Source organism: Geotrypetes seraphini, chromosome 1 (assembly GCF_902459505.1).
Source record: "Geotrypetes seraphini chromosome 1, aGeoSer1.1, whole genome shotgun sequence".
In the NCBI taxonomy this organism is placed as follows: domain Eukaryota; kingdom Metazoa; phylum Chordata; class Amphibia; order Gymnophiona; family Dermophiidae; genus Geotrypetes; species Geotrypetes seraphini.
The window spans coordinates 336,349,290-336,373,782 of NC_047084.1; the positions used below are offsets into that span (position 1 = coordinate 336,349,290).

Here is a 24,493-nt window from a genome sequence, read left to right on the forward strand (position 1 = left end):
ATGAGCCGTGAGAGGTTTTCCGAGGATAGGCTCATGAAAAGCAGTGATGGCACTGAGGTGGACTCTGATTGAGGTGGACTTGAGGCCAGCATTAGATAGAGAGAGCAAATAGTCCAGTACGGTCTCCACCGCCAATGAGGTGGGATTGTGATGATGCAGGAGGCACCAAGAGGAAAACCGGGTCCACTTCTGTTGGTAACATTGGAGTGTGGTAGGTTTCCTGGAGGCATCCAAATTGCGACGGACAGGCTGAGACAGGTTCTCTGGAGAGGTCAGCCCGAGAGAAACCAAGCTGTCAGGTGGAGGGAAGACAGATTGGGATGCAGTAGAGACTGATGCTGCTGAGTAAGCAGAGTAGGAAATACAGGAAGAGGAATGGGCTCCCTGGAGCTGAGCTGGAGCAGGAGGGAGAACCAGTGCTGTCTGGGCCACCGAGGGGCGATGAGAATCATGGTGGCCCTGTCCTTGCGAAGTTTGAACAAGGTCCGCAACATCAGAGGAAGTGGAGGGAAGGCATAGAGGAACCGATCCGTCCAGTCGAGCAGGAATGCATCCGGGGCCAGACGATGTGGAGAGAAGAGTCTGGAACAGAACTGGGGCAGCTGATGGTTGTGAGGAGCTGCAAACAGGTCCACCTGCGGGGTGCCCCAGCGAGCAAAGATGGAGAGGAGTGTGGGAGGATCCAGAGTCCACTCGTGAGGTTGAAGGATGCGGCTGAGATTGTCGGCCAGGGAGTTCTGTTCGCCCTGGATATAGACAGCTTTGAGGTAAAGATTGTGGGCCGTGGCCCAGGTCCAGATCCGGAGAGCCTCCTGACAAAGGGGGCGAGATCCGGTGCCACCCTGCTTGTTGATGTAGTACATGGCGACTTGATTGTCCGTGCACAGGAGAAGAACCTGGGGGTAGAGGAGATGCTGGAAAGCTTTGAGAGCATAAAACATGGCTCTGAGCTCCAGGAAGTTGATGTGATGTTGACGCTCCTGAGGGGTCCAGAGTCCCTGGGTGCGGAGATCGCCCAAGTGAGCCCCCCATGCATAGGGGGAAGCATCCGTGGTTATGACCATGGAATGGGGGGGTAGATGCAAGAGAAGTCCCCTGGAAAGATTTGAGGAGTTCAACCACCATTGAAGAGATTGCTGAAGAGACGATGTCACAGAGATGGGATGAGAAAGAAGATTCGTGGTCTGTGATCATTGGTTGGCAAGGGTCCATTGAGGTATCCTGAGGTGGAGTCACGCCAGAGGAATCACATGGACTGTCGAGGCCATGTGGCCCAGAAGGACCATCATCTGCCGAGCAGGGATGGATGGATGGAGGAGCACCTGTCGACAAAGGTGAAGAAGGGTGCAGAGCCGGTCGGCTGGAAGGAACGCCCTCATTTGATTGGTATCGAGAACTGCTCCGATGAACTGAAGGCGTTGTGTGGGAAGCAGATGCGACTTGGGATAATTGATCTCGAATCCCAAGAGATGGAGGAAAGAGATGGTGTGATGAGTGGCTTGGAGCACAAGTGGAGATGTAGTCGCCTTCACCAACCAATCGTCCAAGTAGGGGAACACCTGTAGGTGGTGTGACCTGAGAAAAGCCGCTACCACAATCAGGCATTTGGTGAACACCCTGGGTGATGATGCGAGACCAAAAGGCAGCACCTTGTACTGATAGTGGTGATTCTGTATCTGGAATCGAAGGTAGCGACGTGAAGCCTGATGGATTGGAATGTGAGTGTAGGCCTCCTTGAGGTCCAGGGAACATAGCCAGTCGTGTTGAGATAGAAGAGGGTAAAGTGTGGCAAGGGAGAGCATTTTGAACTTTTCCTTGACCAGACACTTGTTGAGGTTCCTGAGGTCTAGGATGGGACGAAGATCTCCCGTCTTCTTGGGTACCAGGAAGTAGCGGGAGTAAAATCCCTGACCTCTTTGGTCTGGAGGAACTTCTTCGATGGCATTGAGGAGGAGGAGGGATTGGACCTCCCGGAGGAGGAGTGGAGTTTGGGAGGAGTGAGAAGCAGACTCTACGGGAGGATGGTCTACAGGAAGAGTCTGGAACCTTAGTGAGTATCCGTGACGGATGATGTTGAGAACCCACAGGTCTGATGTGATGGCCTCCCAGCGTTGTAGAAAGATGGTGAGGCGGCCTCCGATAGGTTGAGGAAGAGGCATCGACGGTTGGAGACTGGCTATGCCCTGGAGAAAGGAGTCAAAAGGGCTGCGGGGGTTTAGTCTGAGGGAGAGGCTTGGTCACCTGGTGAGACTGAGATCGAGCCTGAGTGTGCTGTTGTTGGCGAGGCCGACGAGATTGCTGTTGAGGAGGATTAAGCGGCCTAGCAGAAAAACGACGTTGGTAAGAGGACTGAGGTCTGTATGGTCGTGCAGGTGGAGTCTTCTTTTTAGGCTTAATGAGGGTGTCCCATCTTGTCTCATGAGCCGAAAGTTTTTGTGTTGTGGTATCCAGAGACTCCCCAAAAAGTTCATCACCAAGGCAGGGCGCGTTGGCGAGGCGGTCTTGGTGATTCACATCAAGATCAGACACCCTCAGCCAGGCAAGGCTTCGCATGGCTACTGCCAGTGCAGAAGCTCGGGAAGTGAGCTCGAAGGAATCATAAATCGAGCGCACCATGAACTTTCTGAGCTGAAGGAGGGTGGAAATTTGCTGTTGAAATAGTGGGACCTTGCGTTCAGGTATATATTTTTGTAAAGCAGAAAGTTGTTGTACCAGGTGTTTCATATAAAACGAAAAATGAAAGGTGTAGTTGTTGGCTCTGTTAGCCAGCATGGCATTCTGGTACAGGCGCTTTCCAAATTTGTCCATTGTTTTTCCCTCTCTGCCAGGAGGGGTGGAGGCATAAACACTGGAGCCTTGAGATTTTTTGAGAGTGGATTCTACGAGGAGGCTCTCATGGGGCAATTGGGGTTTATCAAATCCCGGAATAGGGATGACCCGGTATAAACTGTCCAGTTTCTTAGGGGCACCTGGAACAGTAAGGGGATTCTCCAAATTTTTATAAAAAGTTTCCCGTAGGATATCATGTACGGGCAGTTTAAGAAATTCCTTGGGAGGTTGGTCGAAGTCCAAGGCTTCTAAAAAGGCCTGGGACTTCTTGGAGTCGGACTCAAGTGGTATGGAGAGAGCCGCAGACATCTCCCGAAGGAATTTAGTGAAGGAGGATTGCTCGGGCTTGGAGGTGGATTCAGCCATGGAGGGTTCCTCATCTGTAGAAGAGGCATCCTCCTCGGTACCGAGTGGGGATTGCTCCCATAAGTCTGGGTCCCTGATGGCCGGCTCAGTATGGAGGGTTTTAGAAAGGGACTTGCCAGATCGCATGGATACGGTGCCGGGAGATGAAGACCGGCGTCGATCCCTGTCCTGGGAGGAGTGGTGCCGATCCCGGTCCTGAGACGACCGGTGTCGATCTTGGGGCTGGGAGGGGTCCTCTGCAGCGCAAGTCTGAAGTGCAGGCTGGGCAGATAAGACCGGCATGGAAGTGTCCATCGGTACCGAGGGGGTGGACACCGGTGGAGTGGTGCGAGGCTCGGGCCGGACCGGTACCGGAAGGAGCGGTGCCAGCAGGGTCGGAAGGAGCTGTTGGAGTTGCTGTTGAAGCTGCTCCTGGAGTTTGTCCTGGAGGATGGCCGAGATGCGGTCCTCCAATGGGGGCACCGGTACCGCTTTAGTTTTCTTCGGTACCACAGGTGCTGCTCGACGCTCCGGCGATGAGGAGGCCGATGACGAGGCACTCACCGAGATCGGAGCGGAGCGTTTACGGGGTCGGCGGGACGCCGGAAGGACCGGGGTCACTGCGGTAACTGGAGGGCGCTCAAGGGAAGTGGGAGGCTTCTTAGCCGGCTTACCTTGCGATGTCGACCCCGAAGGAAGATCAGGCGTCGTCGATGTGGTCGGTGCCGATTTAGGCGGTGCCGTCGATGTCGGGGCCTGATCCATGGTAGAACCGGTACCGAAAAGAATATTTTGTTGTATTTGCCGGTTCTTGAGAGTGCGTTTCTTATGGGTAGCACAGCAGGTGCAGGTGTCAGCCCGATGCTCTGGACCCAAACACTGAAGGCACCAGTTGTGTGGGTCAGTTAGAGAGATCGGGCGTGCACACCGCTGGCACTTCTTGAAGCCCGGTTGAGGGGGCATGAAGGGAAACACGGCCTCCGCGAAATCAAACCCGGAGGCTTGGATGATTACAACAGGCCCCGCCGGGGCCGGCTGCAAAAACAAAGAAAAAAGACACGAGGTTTTTTTTTTTTTTTTTTTAAGAAATTTAGTCGAAAGACAAGAAAAATTAAAACAAAAAGGAATCAAAAATCGCGAGCGGGAAGGCAAAAATAGAGTTTTCAACGGCCGTTGAAAGCACATGCGTCTTCTTCGCTCCGCGGAAACGAAGAAACTGGAGACCACGCACTCCTCCGTCGGGCGGGAAGGCACTCGCGCATGCGCGGTGCGGCCAACTAGAACTTTCTAGTTAAAAAGGTCCGTACCGGGGCTCCGTCGGTGACGTCACCCATACGTTAAGAATATGCTGCCTGCTTGTCCTGGGATAAAAAGCAAATAGGATGCTAGGAATTATTAAAAAAGGGATGGTTAACAAAACTAAGACTATTATAATGCCCTTGTATTGCTCTATGGTGCGACCTCATCTGGAGTATTGCATTCAATTCTGGTCTCCTTATCTCAAGAAAGATATAGTGGCACTAGAAAAGGTTCAAAAAGAGCGACCAAGATGGTAAAGGGATTGGAATTCCTCTCATATGAGGAAACACAAATGGTTAGGGCTCTTCAGCTTGGAAAAGAGACGGCTGAGGGGAGATATGATTGAAGTCTACAAAATCCTGAGAGGAGTAGAATGAGAACAAGTGTATTGATTTTTCACTCTATCAAAAATTACAAAGACTAGGGAACACTCAATGAAGTTACAGGGAAATACTTTTAAAACCAATTGGAGGAAATTTTTTTTCACTCGGAGAATAGTTAAGCTCTGGAACACGTTGCCAAAGGATGTGGTAAGAGTGGATAGCGTAGCTGGTTTTAAGAAAGGTTTGGACAAGTTTCTGGAGGAAAAGTCCATAGTCTGTTATTGAAAGAGACATGGGGGAAGCCACTGCTTGCCCTGTATCAGTAGCATGGAATATTGCTACACCTTGGATTGGCCACCCTGAGAACGGGCTACTGGGCTGGATGGACTATTGGTCTGATCCAGTAAGGCTATTCTTATTGTTCTAATACAAAATGTAATATCTCCAGCTAGAAAAAGAGTAGACAGAGAAACAGCAGGAAATAGAACAACCGTTAGTTCTAAAATTTTGGTGAATAACCTCATTTAAACCTCTCATCTAATTAAAAATATATATCAATAACATACCTTAAACAATTTCTAGCCAATGTTAGTTTTATACAGTGTCTCTGGATCATATCATAATAAAACAAAAAACAACTGCAAAAACTAAGTGCTCCTTTTACAAAGGTCCGCTAGCGGTTTTATCGCGCGCTAAAATGCCCCGCACGCTGGCCGCTACCGCCTCCTTTTAAGCAGGCAGTAGTTGTTCAGCTAGTGCGCGCTATAGTGTGTGCTAATCATGTGCGTGCACTAAAAACGCTAGTGCACCTTCGTAAAAGGAGCCCTAAATAGATCGCAAATGTCACACCTGGCAACCAGGTCAGCATGAACACTATGGCATTATTTCAATCTATAATTGTATTACCAATTGAGATCCAGCATATACATTATAGCAGTCAACACAATATTAAATTATTTATCTTAGAAAAATATCAAATTAATTAAAACTGCACATGGGCCATCCTATAAATGTAAAGTCATTTTACCACATATACTCCGGAAGTAACATAGTTAACCAAAGAAGCATTAACTAAAAAATAGCAGCATTAAGTCACTCTTCTAAAACAACGGTTCTAGGCCAGCGACAAATGCTTACCGCATATACCCACCTTTTACAAAACTGCGGAAGCAGTTTTTAGCACAGACTGGTGGCGCTGAAAGCAGGAACTCTACGAGTGTTGGTAGCAGAGGTCTGCACGGGAATCGCAGGAATCCCGCGGGGGTCCCATGGGAATCCCCCCTAACCCACGGGACTCCCACGGAGACCCCCCTCTGGCCCACGGGACTCCCAAAGGGACCCCCACGGGGATGGAAGGCTTTGGAAGCAGGGTTCATCCATATAATATAATGGACACGTCAGCCTTAGTAAAAGAGGGGGTTTATAAGTTAATTACCTGAACAGAAAACAAAAAAAGGGTTCCACCAAAGAGATTCCACAAGGAAAACAGCAGCGCAAACACAAAAGAAAACTGCGGAATTGATGATCCTGCCAGAAGTAATTGCTGCTTTTTATGGGGACAGGTGGGGATGGAGGTAATGCCTTGCGGGGATGGGTGGGGACGGAGAGGATACGGGCGGGGATGGGTGGGATTTCTGTCCCCGTCAACTCTAGTCGGTAGCAGCACAAAGCATTCAGGACGCTGGCCTGCGCTTAAATCCACTTTCACGGTCTTGTAAAAAAGGGGGGGGAATAATAAAACAATATAAATAAGGTATATCAGATGTGTGATGCCAACACAAATAGGTGCCTATGTTAAAAAAAATTACCAATGAAATATCATTAAAAAGCGAACACTCATGCTATATTGTATGAATGTGAAAAAAACCACCACTGATGTAATGCATCATAAAGCTTATCATACACAAGTTATGACTACAATCACAATAAAACATGTAAAAAGGTGCCAAGATCGCCATAAGCTTAATCCTCATGCACTGAAATTTAAAAAAAAAACATACCTGTTGTATATCTTGATTAAAAACGTCACTGCTCACAGTGGTATTCTACCAAGCAAAAAGCTCATCCATACAATACTTGCTGCTTACGAGACCATATTGATATTAACAATGTGACTGTGTACACGCTGCTTCAAAACATACTCAAAATGGGTTTTTATCAAATTCAAATAGATGATGATAATAAAACATATAGAAAGGCGCTATTACTACCATAAGCTTAATTATCGTACACTGACAGTTATAAACATACCCGTTTATCATTAAAAAAAAACTAAACATTCGCAGCTGGTATTCTACCAAACAAACCTCATCTTGGTATTAAAACATCTTACATCATATGGTCATCCAACATGAATGTGCCAACGCTGCTATAATACGCATTCAAGAGAAGCTTTGTCAAATTCATGGATAAATGAAATGATGACATAACAGCATATTGGACTCAGTTAACATAAGAACATAAGAAATGCCTCCACCGAATCAGACCATTGGTCCATCCAGTTCGGTGACCCGCACACGCGGAGGCCAATCCAGGTGTTCCCTGTTTACATCCTAGGTGTTCCCTGATGAAGACCCTGTTTTCCCGTATCCCTCAAATAAAACTCACATACTTCTCAAAATTGCACTAAAGGTATATAAAACATGAAAAAAATAAATAAAAATGCATACAAATAAGGGAGTCCATGATATTAAAGAATGTGACTTATAAAATATACTTGAAATAGGACACTAGTGTTAAGTGAATAGCAATTAAAATAAATTAATAAAAATGTGTAAACAGTATAAGTATATTTTACAAGCTCAGCCACACAATATAGGTATGTGCGACACACAAATGGAAGAAATAAAATAAAAATAAATATTATGGATAATAGTGTGTGAACAAAATTAATTTTTATATAAAAATATATATGTAAAAATTAATTTTTATATGAAACTATATATGTAAAACAAATATATATATATATAAGTTTCATATAAAAGTTTCATATAAAAATTAATTTACATATATATTTTTATATAAAAGTTAATTTATAATTTAAGTTATTTTTATTTTATTTCTTCCATTTGTGTGTCGCACATACCTATATTGTGTGGCTGAGCTTGTAAAATATACTTATACTGTTTACACATTTTTATTAATTTATTTTAATTGCTGTTCACTTAACACTAGTGTCCTATTTCACGTATATTTTATAAGTCAAGTATATTTTATATATATAGCTGTTCCATTCACCAACCCAGATGCTAACTCGACACATATAAACTGTACCACATATGGAGTATAATCTTTTACATATACAGTGGAACCTTGGTTTGCGAGCATAATTCATTCCAGAAGCATGCTCATAAACCAAAGTGCTCGTACATTAAAGCGAGATTCCCCATAGAAAGTAAGGGAAGCTCGTTTGATTTGTTCCACAGACCCCCCATGCGGCCACAGGCACTGCTAGCTTCCACCCCACCACATCACAATCCAAAAAGAACCCCTGACCCCCGAGGCCACTGGTGTGCTTCCACCCCACTCCCGGGAAATGGCATTCCCCCCCCCCCCCCCCCCGAGAACTGGCATCGCCCGCCCAAACCCTTACCACAATCTGGCACCGGCATGCAGTACCAACCCACAGGACGTGCCAGTGCCAGAAGATCCTGTATCTTGCCGCTGATCTCTGCTGGGCTTTGAGCATCTGTGCATGCTCAAGGCCTTCTGGCTCCTGCTCTCTCCGAGCCTTGAGCATTCACAGATGCTCAGGCCCAGCCCAGCAGAGATCAGTGGCTAGAGGCAGGATCTTCCGGCATCGGCAGGTCCTGTGGGTTGGTGCTGCGTGCAGGTGCCAGATCGTGGTAAGGATTTGGGTTGGTGGGTGATGCCGGTTGTCAGGGATGGGGGCTCGCAAATCGAGTCAACACTTGGTTTACGAGGCATGATTTGCTCAAAGGTTTTGCTTGTCTTTCAAAATACTCGCAAACCGCGTTACTCGCAAACCAAGGTTTGACTGTACTTGAAACACATGATTGCTTCCGAGGGGTATCACCAGTCATTGCATATTCAAGATCAAAGAATCTTAGAGATATTGGTACCCTCCACCTTACCAGAGACCAGAAGCAAAGATGTGTTTACTGGACATATATTTTGCAGTTCATGCATGGTTTGCAAAAATAGTATGTCTGTCAAGTTATAAATATCCAGCAACACAAAGGAATATTGTGTTACGTGATTATACTGACTGCAACACAAGTTCTGTTATTTATGCCATTATTTGCCCATGTGGAAAGTGGTATATAGGGAAGATCAAGAGAATGGTGAAAACCAGGATAATAGAACACAGAAGTTGTGCTAGTAGAAACGTTCAATCAGCTCTAATAGTTGATCATTGGCATAAATTTAACCACACTATATTGAAGAGACCCAATTTTTTGTTCTCAAAGTGATAAAGGTCAGATGGAGGGGAGGAGACATTGAAGATATCTTACTCGGGGGGGGGGGGAAGCAACAATTTATACTTGATTTTAATACTGTGACACCCTTTCTGAAAAGTTCTGCGGGAAAATACTGATGCAGTCTATTTACAGAACCTGCTCCAACAAGCATGAATACAGTGGGAAGGAATGTGGCAGGGTCAAAAGTCTCCTGCGAGTGTATGGCTGCAAGACCTACATAATGTCTTGACCATAAAGCACTCCAAATTGGTACACACAACCACAAATGGCATGCAGTTGGGATACAACAAACTGTTATGGCTCTACAAAAGTTGTTTAACAGTAGACCACTTATCTGAAAAGGTCAGTTCATGGCTCCAACACAGTCTGTGTTTCGCTACGCTACATCAGGAAGCCGGAAGGATGAGCTTTTTATATTGATTTTATTTGCAGTGTGCAGTGCCCGAGTCCTTTGGTCTACACACTTTTTCAACATCAAGTGTGTAGACCTTCCGGCTTCCTGATGTAGCGTAGCGAAACACAGACTGTGTTGGAGCCGTGAACTGACCTTTTCAGATAAGTGGTCTACTGTTAAACAACTTTTGTAGAGCTATAACATTTGCCACTCCAGTAGAAGCAAGTATTCTTGCTCCATGCAATGTGTCATGATTAAAATTCAAGCACCTTTCCAGCGACATTGTACCGCTGTTGTGGCACCTTGCTGAAGAGCTTATAAGCACATTTAAATATTTAAAAGCCTTTAAATGTTATATAGTTATATGTTAAATAGTAGATAAACTTGCCCAGTATTGATGAGAGGGTTTGTTTTGTGTTTTGTTCTATACATCCATCTTTAGCATTAAATTTTAACATTCAACTATCTTCCATTTTTCTGCTTTCTTCTCAAAATCTAGCTACTTTTCCATGTCTTCCCTTCCCATCTATCCATGTGTACCATCTCCTCCTTCTTTCTTCTCCCCTATTCCCTTCTATCCATAAGAAGCATTTCGTCTTATCTCTTCCCTGCCGCACCCATTGCTGTGCACCTTCTCCTCCCTCTGTTTTCCCTTCATCCCTGTGCACTCTCTCATTCCTCTCCCATGGTCGGACAACTCTGTCTTCCCCCTTCCCCCCTCATATGGTCTGGCATCTTTCTCCTCTCCTTCCCATAGCCTGGAATCTCTCTCTTCTCTCCCATGGTCTGGCATCTCTCTCTCCTTCCCTCCCTCCCTCTTTCCGAGGTCTAACATCTCTCTCCTCCTCTCTGCAGTCTGGCATCTCTCTCCCCCCTCCTTCCAGGAAGGCTCATTCTATTAGAGGCATTTCCTCTTCTTGGGCATAATCATCTGCAAACTCTTTGAAGGCGATTAGTAGGGCTGCTAAACGGTCCAAGTTTTTTACAGGATCAATCTGGCAGCCAAACAGGATGCTACTTTTTGGTTCCTCCGCTTTGGCAGCAGGCTCATCAGTCCCACCTTGACTAAGGGACTGCTCTGATACGTCCCACTTGTCCAGGAACAGAGTGAGATTGTACAAGGATGAAAAAAATAGGTTCTTATCTCTGCTAATCTTCTTTCTTGTAAATCCACGCTCTATTCCTGGAACCTGCCCTGGGAGTTGCTGATTCGATTGTCTGCCTTGATCAGTACAGGTAAGCTGAATTTCAGGTTTCCTATCCAGCTTTTCCAAGAATTCCATCCAAATATGTTTTGCACTTTACCTTGGGGGTCCCTAGTTGTAGTGCCCCCTCCTGTTAGTGCAGGCTGTGTCTCTCTATGGCACAGTTTTTCAGGTTTGTACTGTTTTATAACCTGTTCGTTTCCATTGCTTACGATTATTGTGATATTTCATGTTATGAGCTGATTAAACTGATTTTGCGGGTAGTTTCCCTGTGCCCTTCCCTTTTGTCTGTGTCCTTTATAGGTGACTATCTGCTTTTCTACAAAATGAATGTCTGTAGGCAGTCCTGAGGTAAGAGAGGAGGGTCTAAAAAGTTGTGTAAATGCGGCTTCCTATAAGCTGTCTAGTGACTGGAGATGCATAATCACTTGTCCAGGAATAGAGCGGGATTGTACAAGAACAATGGTTTAAGACAGGATTTCCCAAACCTGTCTTGGGGATAACACATTCTGCCAGGTTTTCAGGCCGCGTCGGGACCCTGATAAGTACTTTTGATTATCAACCAAATGAATATAGAGTTTCCAGTGTTAACCTGAATGCAAAAACTTTATTTGTTTTGAAAGTTTTAACTGCACATTGCAGCTGATTAAGAGACTCACACAGTTATTGAACATTTATGAAGCAATGATTGGAAGATAAACTCTTTCCCTAAGAGGGGGTTACCTCTCCCTCTTCAGAGTTTTATTTCTCTGAGCTAAATTTTTGCACAGCGGGTCCTCCTCCTGGGTAGTGTTAATTTACAGAGTCAGTTTGTCTTTTTTCACAGTCTAGAGGTTTTCAGGATAGCCATATTGAATATGCAGGAGATCAAATTTGCATATGTTGGAGACTAGAAGTGTGTGCATATTCTGGTCTCCATCCTCAACCATCCTGGTCAATTACTTTCCATCCACACCCCATCCCTGACATATTTGTACCGTCCCCACACCATCCCCATATTTACATATCCTGAAAGCTTAAATTGGCTTTCAGGTCTGCAGGATAAGATTAGGAAGTTCTGGTTTAAGAGATTATCATTACCATACAGAAAAGTAAGAGAAATAACCAGGAAGAAGACAGACAGATCTCTATGGTGTAGAACATATTTCTTAAAAACCTCCCCATTAATTTTGGCACCGACATTAGCAAAATAGGAAAACACCAATGTTTTATTACCTTCAGCCTTCTCTGATAAACATGGGCTTCTGTCAGCTTCAGGTGACACCATGTGTCAGCTACCAGCTGTGCCCGTCTCACCTGCAGGGAGTGTGGCAGAGCTGCTTCCTGTCCCAACCAAAGAAAGAAACGTAACAACTAAATGACATGCAGTGTAAAGCTTTCTAACAGTTTTCAACCAAACTGCCATCACATTCAGCTGTACTTACAGAGGATATCCAAAAGCATTCTGCATAGTGCAGAATATATTTAGTCTCCTGTGTAAAAATACAAGGGTACGGACTCAACTTTTGTAGAGTGACCTGCAAAAAAGGAAAAGACCAAATGTAACAATTATAGCATCAGTCATCACTAACAGAAAAATAGCAAGCCTAGAAGCTTGCATCTTGTTCTTGGTCTTGTAAGGGCATCATCTACCAAACTCCTGTTATCAGTTGTCATATAATTAAATAGAGAAAAATCAAAATATTAAGTGAAAATGGGAGGGGCCTTAAGCAACCTGGGTCAATCAGAGCCTCAGGATGTACCGGGAAGGGAAAGGACAGCCATTTTGTAAGAGGCGGTTCTGCTAGACGGAGCAAGCAGGCGCCCTCCGGCCGGACTTCCTAAATAAGGTAGGGTGAGGTGGGGGGGGGGTCGGGCAACAACAGGAGAGAGTGGGCATCTCTCCCGCTGCGGGGTATGTGTGTGTTCAGTCAGGAGCATGGGGGGTTTGTCGGGAGGGGAGGGGAGTAAGGCGACGGCGGGAGAGAGTGGGCATCTCTCCCGCTGTGTGTGTGAGGGGGGTGTGTTAGCAGTGTTAGGTGATTGTACGACACGGCAGGAGAGAGTGGGCATTTCTCCTGACTATCTTCAATTTGTGGTTTGTTCTTTTTATTTTAATTTGCATGGGAGGGAGGAGGGTCTGAGTGTCAAATTTTACTTTCCTATCAGCGCCTGAGCCAATCAGCCAATCATGGGGGGTGGAGGGGGAGGGAGGTGTTTCTCTCCTGTCTCTAGCACACCCTGCTGGACCACCAGGAAAAAGCTGAAAATCTGATCCAGATATTGTACCTCATTTGCCATACTTTCCTAAACTGGCAGATACCCTCACTACCTATTCTGCCTCACAGTTTGGGCCCTAAATGAAATGCTACAGTATTTCTCTATCTTGATCCACCAAATTCTTGAGCCCAGACAATTCAGGTTGAGAAAAATACTAACCAGTCTTCCCATTGAGGTGAGCAGAAGGATTGTTCAGCTATCTGGGGATCCTCCTTTCTCCCTCTGTCTCACACCTATATACTCTTAATATCTCCTGGTTGATGACTTCTTCTAGGGAATGGTTGCAGAATTAGTCTTCATTGCCTATCTCTCTCTTGGGGCACGTTCAACTGGTTAAAATGACCCTTTTCCCTCAATGGTTGTATGTTCTGAAAATACTCTCTTTTCTTAAGAAAATGGGATTTTCTTCAATTTCAAAGAATGATTTCCTCTTTCTGTTGGCAGGGGAAGAAAGCGAGAATGAAGTCAGAGTGGCTTTAGGGGGGTAAAGAGACGAAAGTTTGGGGCTGCTGAACCTTTGAACCTTCAATTATATAACTTGGCATGTCTTATTCGTCATATTCATGACTGGTTGGAAGAGACTTTGGTCTATGGTTGGCATGAGTATGAGTGAGCTCTTTTTGCACCTTGGCATTCTCGATATTTGTTACATGCCACTTCTAAGCAACTTCCCTCTGAGTGTTGCTCTAGTTTGATTCTGAGCCCGTTGAGAGTGGGGTGGCGGGTGTTGCTGAAATATTGGGGTGCTAATTCGATGGTGTCTGATCAGTTGCCTATACTGGGGAATGGGGAGTTTTTGTCAGGTAGGGAAAATAGGGTGTTTCATCATTGGGCTTTATGTGGCTATAGTATTCTGGCGGATTTTCTGGATCAGGATCATGCATTATTGCCTTGTAATGTGATTCAGAAACTTACTGCCCCAGAGTGGGGAGATCAATTTGCCTATTATCAACTCAAGCACTATGTTGGCTCTCTAGCACCAAACAGCTTGGGTTCGGGACTGGGGAAGCGACTTTCTACATTTTTTCAGGCTTTTCAGGGAGAGGTTATCACGATCTCAGAAGCGCCCCAACGGCTTCGTGAGCTGCTGCTAATTGGGAGCTGGATTTGGTAGTGGACCTAGATTAATGGGACATGGGTGATCTCAGGGGCTAATTTCTAAGAATGTCAGTATAGAGTGATACATAGAGCTTATTTTGCCCAATCTCAGCTGTTCCAGGTGGTTCATTTTGATACAGCACAATGTGTAAAGTGGGTCATAATAATTTCTCCAAATATATATGGGAATTCAATCGTATATATCAAACTAAATGTAAGAACGTATTGAAAAAACTGTTTAGATAATGTAGGATCATTCATACCACATTAACACAAAACACTTATTAACATCACACCATCAAAATAAGAAATTATAAAACAACGGAGAAAAATAAACCTCAAGTGTGAGAGGCCGGGACTACACAAGTACCCGAGTCTACTCACATCATCACTGGTTTATAAAAAAACTCCGTGTACATTTAAATCAATACTTTTCATTCATACTCAATAATTTCTTAAGAGTTTTCAAAGATTTTTTTCAAAAGTGTTTCAGAGTAGTATATAAAGACATATTCATGGCATGAACCAGATCCCAAACTAATAACAAACAGCACGAGGGCTACAGCTCAACTAAACAGGTGTATGCAATTGTTGAGGCATGGAAATTTGGAACACAAGAATGAGAACAAACAACAACTCATCTGAAAAAACGGAGTGTCCCAATCGATTCTCAGTCTTTTATCCCGACAGAAAAGTCTTTCTGTTTCGCCTGAAAGGCTACTTCAGGGGAGAAATCCAATGTCCAAAAATCTCCTGCTTCTTCCAACGCCACAATTGTAAAGCTGGCTCCTCTCAAGATAGTACTGAGTTGACATTACTGCAGTACTATCTTGAGAGGAGCCAGCTTTACAATTGTGGCGTTGGAAGAAGCAGGAGATTTTTGGACATTGGATTTCTCCCCTGAAGTAGCCTTTCAGGCGAAACAGAAAGACTTTTCTGTCGGGATAAAAGACTGAGAATCGATTGGGACACTCCGTTTTTTCAGATGAGTTGTTGTTTGTTCTCATTCTTGTGTTCCAAATTTCCATGCCTCAACAATTGCATACACCTGTTTAGTTGAGCTGTAGCCCTCGTGCTGTTTGTTATTAGTTTGGGATCTGGTTCATGCCATGAATATGTCTTTATATACTACTCTGAAACACTTTTGAAAAAAATCTTTGAAAACTCTTAAGAAATTATTGAGTATGAATGAAAAGTATTGATTTAAATGTACACGGAGTTTTTTTATAAACCAGTGATGATGTGAGTAGACTCGGGTACTTGTGTAGTCCCGGCCTCTCACACTTGAGGTTTATTTTTCTCCGTTGTTTTATAATTTCTTATTTTGATGGTGTGATGTTAATAAGTGTTTTGTGTTAATGTGGTATGAATGATCCTACATTATCTAAACAGTTTTTTCAATACGTTCTTACATTTAGTTTCATAATAATTTCTACCATTCATTCTGCAGGTGCTCTCTTATTAGAAGTTTTTGGGGTAGGGTGGCAAAATTCTTATCCGCCCTGCTTCATCAGCCCCTTGGGTTGCAACCTCAGTTATTTTTGTTGGATAAGATACACTATTTAGTGCACTTCAGCAGTGGAAATAATTTATTTGCAAGGCTCTCTTAGTGGGTCAGAGAAAACAAACCAAAACTGCAGACTTGTACACGGTGCAGGCAAATTTTATTTTGACAAATAAATCTTAACTAAAAACCTTTTACCAGACAGGGGACCCAACACGGTCCGTGTTTCGGACAACCTTCATCAGGGGTCCATGGACCGTGTTGGGTCCCCTGTCTGGTAAAAGGTTTTTAGTTAAGATTTATTTGTCAAAATAAAATTTGCCTGCACCGTGTACAAGTCTGCAGTTTTGGTTTGTTTTCTCTGGTCTGTTTTTTCACTGCAGACGAAGTTGGACCTTTGGTTCTTTTGTTGTTTTGTCTCTTAGCGGGTCGCCATTGCATAATGCAACATTTGGTCTCCCCTGATTCACCCACTTATTGGGAATGAAGTAAACTACACAAATTGTTCCTATAGGAGATCCGAGGGGTCCACGCCACTTTTCATCATTGGAAAAAGTTTCAGATGATTTGGGGTCTATATCTTGATTCATTGTCTCCCAAAGCCCACAGCCTGGCTTTAGCTCTTCGTTAGGAGACTGCTACTCTTTGTTCCATCCCAGGGGGGAGGGGGGGTGCTTAGAGGATGCTGTGGGGGGCAGAGAAAGGGCGGGACCGCCGGAAGAGGAAGCAGAGCAGACACAGGGCTCACAGAAGGGCCGGGACCGCCGGAAGAGGAAGCAGCAGGGCAACGGTAGGAGCTTCTACATGATGGGGGGGGGTCGGGAGGCTGTGGGGGTGCGAGCAGTCCTTCGGGGTGGGGGTGCAGGTGCATGCGAGCGGTCCTTCGGGGTGGGGGTGCGAGTGGTCCTGCGGTGTGAATCGGACGTCGGGGGGGGGGGGGGGGGGAACCATGTAAAAAAAAAAAATGTTGTAAAACGCGCTCACGCGTATAACGCACATGGTTATGCACGGTTTGTAAAATCGTGTATAACGCGCGCGTTATATGCGTGAAAATACAATAACCAGAAAAACAGTTATCCTATATCCACCAATCTCCATGGGTGCTGGATAACAGATTCTACTGTATTTAAAAACAATGTAAAAATTCCCAATAAATTTAACAGAGACATACCACCATTTGTCTGTAGCACAGAAATGTCAGCATGCCGAAAGGCCATGAAGATAAAACTGCTTCCAGTTCATCGAGGCAGAAGTTTCTGTCTTCTATCTTGAATTCTGCATTGGAATTTACCTACATTGTATTTATTTAAAAAAAAAAAAAAAAGACAAAAAAATATATATACACTCAGTTTCATTTGCTCTTGCAGTAATTAGTACAAGAGAAATTGTGGATTCAGCAACATCAGCACAGAAAGGGAATAAGTCAGCACTAATTTCACCCATGTTTTCTGATTTTACACTTCAGTTCAGCCTTGGAAACATTCTGGTTTTGCCCAGTTCTGCAAGAAACAAATATTTATTTGCCACAGAAGTTGATCTAAACACATTTAATTAACAACAGTTGCAGGAAGGGTAAAACACAAAGCCCGACTTAGCTATGTTTTGCCCTAATTGGGCTGCTTCAGGAACTATAAAACCAAACTGGTGTTAGCAAGAATGCATTAGGTATGGTCTAAATCAGGTTCCCAACCCTGTCCTGGAGGACCACCCAGGCCAATCGGGTTTTCAGGTTAACCCTAATGAATACGCATGAGAGAAATTTGCATATAGTGGAAGTGACAGCATGCAAATCTGCTCCATGCATATTCATTAGGGCTACCCTGAAAACCCGATTGGCCTGGTGGTCCTCCAGGACAGGGTTGGGAACCACTGGTCTAAATCAGGGGTCTCCAAAGTCCCTCCTTGAGGGCCAAATCCAGTCGGGTTTTCAGGATTTCCCTAATGAAAATGCATGAGATCTATGTGCATGCACTGCTTTCAATACATATTCATTGGGGAAATCCTGAAAACCCGACTGGATTCGGCCCTCAAGGATAGACTTTGGAGAGCCCTGGTCTAAATCCTCTCTCTCCCTCACACTACATATACACTGCTGCTATTTACGAGGGGCCGCTGAAAAGTTCTCAGTCCAACCAAGTAGAGAATGATGTGGAGCCATGAAACTTACAGGCTATTCCACACGTTTTGACACTTTTCATTTCATATCATTGAAAGAAAAAGTGTCAAGAAAAGTGTGGAATAGCCTATAAGTTTCTTTCTTTCTTTTTTTCTTGTTACATAGAGCATTTTGAACTCCGGTTAGATTATAGAAAATTAGATAGTTCCAAGCCTAGGTGTTGGCATTGTCATCTTGAACCTGGGACATTAGATCATTTATTATTTTGTTGTCCCTTGATACTTCAATTTTGGAGAGCCATTTGGGATCAGGTGAACAAAATACTGGAATATCGAGTAGCACTAACATATGACACTGTGCTATTTGGCACTTTTATGAGAGCTAAAAGTCAAATATCATATCACAATTACAAACTTCTCTTTATTATGACAGGGGTTGCCATACAGCTTATTTTAAGGAATTGAAAAAACTGGGATTGATTAAACTATACCTTTTGGTGGGAGTCTCTGTGTCATGTCTTTAAAATGGAACGTATAATTGCTATACAAGAGGGACATTATAAGAAATTTCTGGATATTTGGGAGCCATTGACAAAATATTGCAGCGTGATTATTGGGTTTGCCCCTTGATTATGCTCGTCCAGGGTAAGTGGATGGGAGGGGGGGGAGCTGGAAAGTATTTTTAATCTTTAATTTGAGTGCAATTTTTGAATATGAAGATGGGGGGGTGAAATATTTTTTTGTCATAGATTACAATTTTTATTGAATTTAGGTGCTATTATAGTGTAATATGATTGTATAATATGTTTGCACTTGTTTTTGGTTTCAAAAATGAATAAAGATATATATATATATATATATTTTTTTTTATTTTATTTTATTTTTTTAAAGGAATAACCTGTAAGTTTTAAGCTCCACATCATTCTCTACTTGGTTGGACTGAGAACTTTTCAACGACGTCTCATATACTGTACACAGTTGCTACTATGAAGGCAAAACTTAGCTCTGGAACTTGTGGACCGACTGCCTACTTGTTTCCTTGGCTAGTTTTTGTTAGTTTCTCCTGACCCCGACTCTCAGCTTCAGAGCTGCTAGCCAACTACACAGACACAAACTTAAGCATTTCCTTCTTGATCTTATAAGTGAAGGAGTAGCCTAGGGGATAGAGAAGCAGCCTGAGTGGACCCATAGCTTATCTGAATACTGGTGATATGCAGCTTTTGTTGTCCTAAGCTGCTCCGAGACCTACCCATATACTGGCACTGAATATCGCTGATATCTAGATGTCACCAGTCTTTTCTATACCCAGTGCATCTTGGGATGCACTGGGAGAGACCTTAAGACTCCGATTGGCCAGATACCTAAGGGGCTAGCAGTTTTAGTAGACTGGTCACACAGACATCCCAGAAGAATAGTGAGGCACCTTAGGACAATGCAGTAAATTTTACATAAAAAGGCGCAGATATACATCTCTTCATAACCCCTTAATAGTATAAGGTGAGCCCTGCAAAACCTACCCAAAATCTAGTAAACCCAACTGTTCACTCCAACAATACCCTTATGCCTGCAGGTATCACCTATATGTAGGTATAGTGGGATTAGGGCAGATTTTAGAAGACTCACAAATTCACTATGTGTAGTAGTTAGAATGTGATATGGGCCTGAGTCCCCCATCTCTATGGTTGACTACACTGCCCAGTAGGCTACTCCAGGAACCTGCTTTCTCCTCTAGTAGGACTGACCATAACATCTGAAGCTGTCATACAGGCAGGAATATACCGTTACATTCATATCTTGGAGGGTGAAAGGGGATCAGTGACCACTAGAGGGTGGGGTTCTGCCTTCATTCCTCCAGTAGTCATCTGGTCAAATTTGGGCACCTTTTAGGCACTTATTTTTTTGTTAAAACAGGTCTAGCTCCAGATATCTTAATTGTGCCCTGGATGGCTTCTAAATTATTAAATGAAATTACATAGCATAACATTGTGCTTATAGACTACATAACCAGAAGTTCAACATGGTTAACAAAAAATTAATAATAAAACAACATAAAAGACACCTAGAACTATTTGGCCAAATACTTTGAGAAAAGAGTTCTAAAGTGTTTGTAAGAACAAGCTCTACGTAACACGGTTGAAATTCTTTGTCGTAGGAAGCTCCCTGAAATGCTAATGTATGATCCAAGAATTTCTTACTTTTACAACCTTGAAACGAAAACGAACAGGGCATGAGATCTTCTACTGTATTTGTAAGATGCTATAAGAAATCTATTAGTCATATAGATAGGAGCAGTGCCATTCATAACCTTACAGCAAAGACAACCCAACTTAAATACACAAGCCTCCATCGGGAGCCAATGTAACTCGCGATAAAATGGTGTCACATGATCATACTTCTTCAAATTATAGATCAATCTTGCACCATATTCTGAATTAATCTAAATCTAGTCATCTCTTTCTTAGTACATGTTAACAGGTCAGGATTAATTCGTCGAGGGCCCCTAGGCACATAAGTACACTGGGCCCCCCTGCCAGTGTTCTACACAGGTGTCTTAATAAATAAATTGGGCGTCCTCGAGATGGGCCCCAAAGTGACAGACAGGGTCAGGAACTGGTTGAGTGGAAGGCAACAGAGGGTAGTGATCAACGGAGATCTTTTTGAGGAAAGGGATGTTACCAGTGGTGTACCTCAAGATTCAATTCTTGAGCCTGTTTTTTTAACATTTTTGTAAGCGATGTTGCTGAACTGCTGGCAGGTAAGATTTGCTTCTTTGCGGAATTAAATTTGAGAGTTATTTATTTAAAGTTCTTTATGTTGTGTATGGGTAATTGAAACAACAGTGGAACTAAAGTAAATAGAAAAGAATTGCTAATCAATGCAACTGATGCGCTTGTTTTTGAGCATAATTAACTCAAAATGTGTCTCAATAGTCAACAATTCTAAGTCTTTTTTGGATCTTTTTTACAGTGATCTCCTATCATGGATCACCATACAGTCTTGTATATCCTTATTTGTGTGGACCTTCTGACTGCAGAAAGCGTTAGCCATTAAGGAACAACAATGGATTTTTAGACTTAAATCCCTGGTACCTGCGGGGTTAAATGAAGAAATAGAATGGTTATCCATATTGTGAGAACTTTTTTAGTGTACCAGCTCCCTGGGCTTCTTTCTTGAAGAAAAAAATGTGCTTGCTTTTCTTTTGAAGCTGAGCCCCGCATGACACGCCTAATGACGTCACACGTGCGCGGTGGTGTGCGTCGGGCCAGCTGCATTTAATGACACTTGTTCAACCCGCGGCTAAGGAATTAGACTGAATTGCTCCTTCAAACGGTAAGCACTGGCGTTCATGCCGAGTTATTTTATCTTCTTAATTTAGTTTGAGATCAAATTTTGTTGAGGTGTTGCTGTTAAGAGTCCTTAAGGATCAGAAGGTTAATATCTTAGCTTAATGTTTGCTTGTTTTTCTAGTTGCCTCGACCCTGAAGAAAAGTTTCTAACATTGAAACATGCATGTCGGGAGAGGTTAAAGATAACTGATCACTCTTAAGATAAGTGAGGTTCCTCTTTTCAATAGGATTAATAAGATTAATATAATATGATGATTAAAAAGCAATGAAGATTTTATACATATAAATAAAAAGTTAAAAAACAATGAATAAAAAATTAATAAAGTTTGGACTGACGGAGAGTTTAGCAACTGTGGCGGCGTGGTGCCCGGTTGCAGTCAGAAGGTCCACACAAATAAGGATATACAAGACTGTATGGTGATCCATGATAGGAGATCACTGTAAAAAAGATCCAAAAAAGACTTAGAATTGAACAATTGTTTGAATAAACAGCAAGTGACTAATTTTAGGTGCTTAGTGAATTGTCAATAGTCAACAAACATGCATTTCATCTTCCACCATTTGCAGTTCTCTTTTTTTTCCCCGATTTAATTTCTGTCAGAGCTGAAAATCAAAGTTCGCAAAAATAGGAAGATCCAAAAGGTAACAAAGCCTTGATTGCTTTGCTGCTCAAGTTAGGATAATTACTGCATAAAAAATAAAAATAAAACTAATTACTGCATAAAAAATAAAACTAAAATTACTTGCTGTTAAGTTTTCAAGGACCAATCACGTCAAAGAATGATGCTTTCCTGGGCAGTTGTATCCTTACATATGCAGATGCTCATAACATTGACAGGACTCTTGTATATGCGACTTACATGTCATCTAGTCTAGTGCATACTTATAAAGGGAATTTTTTAAAAATAAAGTAAAATTCTGCAATTTCTCATGGCACACCACTGTGCCATGGCACACAGTTTGAGAGACACTGTATAAAGTATAAGTTCAATAGAGTTGATGGGGTTTTGCTGTTTTCGGATTTATAATATTTTCTCCGGCAACATAGGGTGATGTTTTTTTCCCCCCATATTTTTGTTTTGGGCATTTCCAATGGCTGACATTTTTCATTTAAAAAAATTCATAATAAAATTATTTTTTCTATTTTTATTGTCTGAATATTTTATTTTCCATTCCAGTGTCTTGCTTCAGCTTTGTTCTTGGGGGAGGGGGGGGGGATCCTGTCTTTGAAAGGTCTCCTGTCCAGTTGACATTTTTTCTATCTCCATGTCCACCCCAATCAAGCTTGTCTGGCTGTAAGACAGTTGCACATCAATTTACCTCTCAAGAGATAAAATCTTACCAATTAATGTACCATCAGAGCAAGGTCTCATAGCAAGGACGTGTCCATAGTTCAACAGTGACTATGCAGGGAATATCTGAACTTAGCCTAAAGGAAGATGAAAAATTATAACTTAAAGAGAAAACTGAGCAGGCTGGCTCCCTGGTTCGCATGATTGTCCGAGTATTGTTGCTGAAGCCATCCTTTGCCATTAGATGGCCACTACCACTGAGGCCTCCGAAACAACACAGATGAAACTTTTTTTTTTTTTTTTTTTTTACAGAGAACAGAAGGTTATTCAGATTCCAAGCCTCATCTTTAGGATCTAATACAATGTACTTTCCCCTCTTTATAAAGAGTTAAAGCAAAGGGGAGTTGCCACTTGTACTGGATCCCAACCTCCCGCAAAAGCAGCATAAGAGGTTTAAGCTCTGAATGTCCCCAATTTTGGACTTTACAATGACGCCTGCTTGCTGCGCCACCTGAAGGACTTGCTCCAGGAAGAGGATCAATATTCCCCTTTACCATTTGAATTAGCTTTCTACGCCCCTCACTCTTCTTAGTCTTTTACATTTGCCTACTAAGGACATTCCACATGTGTTCCGGTCAAGTGTTCTTCTTAAAATCTATGAGGGCAGTGTGGGGGAGTTTCATCTGTAAGTTAGGTGGGGACCCCAGGATGACTAATCAGATATCTCTGAGAGGGAATTTGGCTTTTCTCCCGGGGAGAGATAATCCTGCTTTCTTAGATTGGGCTCGACATGGGATCCACACCGTGGAACATCTGCTGACTCCAGAGGGCCGTCTCAGACCTCTTCATGACTTTGGTGATCAGCGTGGCCACTGCTGGGGGGATACTTTTGCCTATTGTCCGACTAAGAATTACATTTCTTCTCTTCCCGGAGTTGATTGTGCAACCTGTTGGGAAGAGTCTTTTGGGTTTTGTTTTTGTTTTTTACAGAGGTGGCGGGCTCTCACATATCAGTATCAGCGCTGCATATGGCCCTAAGTCAGTTTGCATGTCCTAAAGACTTTGAGGCTGCAGGCTAGGTGGGGACAGGAGCTTCATAGAGACCTTAGTCGGTGGAATATTCTGGGTGCCGTGAGTGGGTTACCTCGGTTGATCACAGGAGCGGTATTTTGGGAGTGTTATTATACCCAAGTGCAGTTACATAAAATTGGGGGTGTTCCCTCCCCTTTTTGAAGTGCGGACAGGAACCTAATACTTTTGCTCATTCTTTTTGAGATTGTTGGACTAAATGCTCCTTTTGGAGGACTATAATTACTTTTACCCAACGCCTTTTCCTTTGTACCCTCTCGGGCACGGTGGAGCAATTGTACTTGGATTTCCAGGGAGCTTTCAGAGGTTTGCCTAAGGGGGGGTCCCCTGTGGTGTCATAAGGTGTGTCTCCTTGCTTGTAAATGTATCCTGCAATCTTGGACTGTACCTGAACCGCTGTCCTTTTGGGAATGGCGATCTTTGGTGCATACTTTGGCTTTTTGGGAGGCCCGTGAGATGGTGGTCCTCCCACGCAGACAAGGTCACTTTTTGATCATTTGGGATGCTTATCTGAATTCTCTCTCCCTGCGAGGGCGTAGTCTCATTTTGAATTCTATTCCTTAGGAAGTCCGTGAGATATTGCACTTTAGCTCAGCACCAGATACTGCAATCTTTTTTTTTTAGGATCCCCCTTTTTTTGAGGATAATCCAGGGGCCACAAGTGTCCAGACCCCTTGAGTGTTAACAGACCTCTGGGTCGCCTTCTCTACTGTTCTCATGTATGTGTGTTAGGGGGGGAAGGGGCTCTGCTTTGTTGGGGCGGGATTGGGTGGGTTGTGTTTCTTTGCACTGTTATGCCTTGTTGACTGTATATTTTGGATTCTGATGGTTCTCTTTTTGTGTTAATAAAACAGATTTGAACATAAGCTCTGAATGTCAGCACAATGGGGTAGACACCAAATCCAGATAAATTTCTATTGTGTACGTATACCATTGAATCTTCTCAGGCCCT

General features: G+C 43.4%; 1 protein-coding gene across 2 annotated transcripts in view; it reads right to left on the bottom strand.

Annotated features, from left to right (window-relative positions):
• The window catches only part of LOC117367053 (E3 ISG15--protein ligase HERC5-like), a 194,553-nt gene that overhangs the window by 100,832 nt on the left and 69,228 nt on the right, over nucleotides 1-24,493 (bottom strand). For both annotated transcript variants that reach the window (XM_033959271.1, XM_033959279.1), the window contains exons 14-16: nucleotides 16,870-16,989; nucleotides 12,262-12,354; nucleotides 12,053-12,160 (exon numbers count right to left, since the gene is read on the bottom strand). In XM_033959271.1, the coding sequence (XP_033815162.1) occupies nucleotides 12,053-12,160; nucleotides 12,262-12,354; nucleotides 16,870-16,989 (321 nt within the window). The remainder of the gene's footprint in view (nucleotides 1-12,052; nucleotides 12,161-12,261; nucleotides 12,355-16,869; nucleotides 16,990-24,493) is intronic.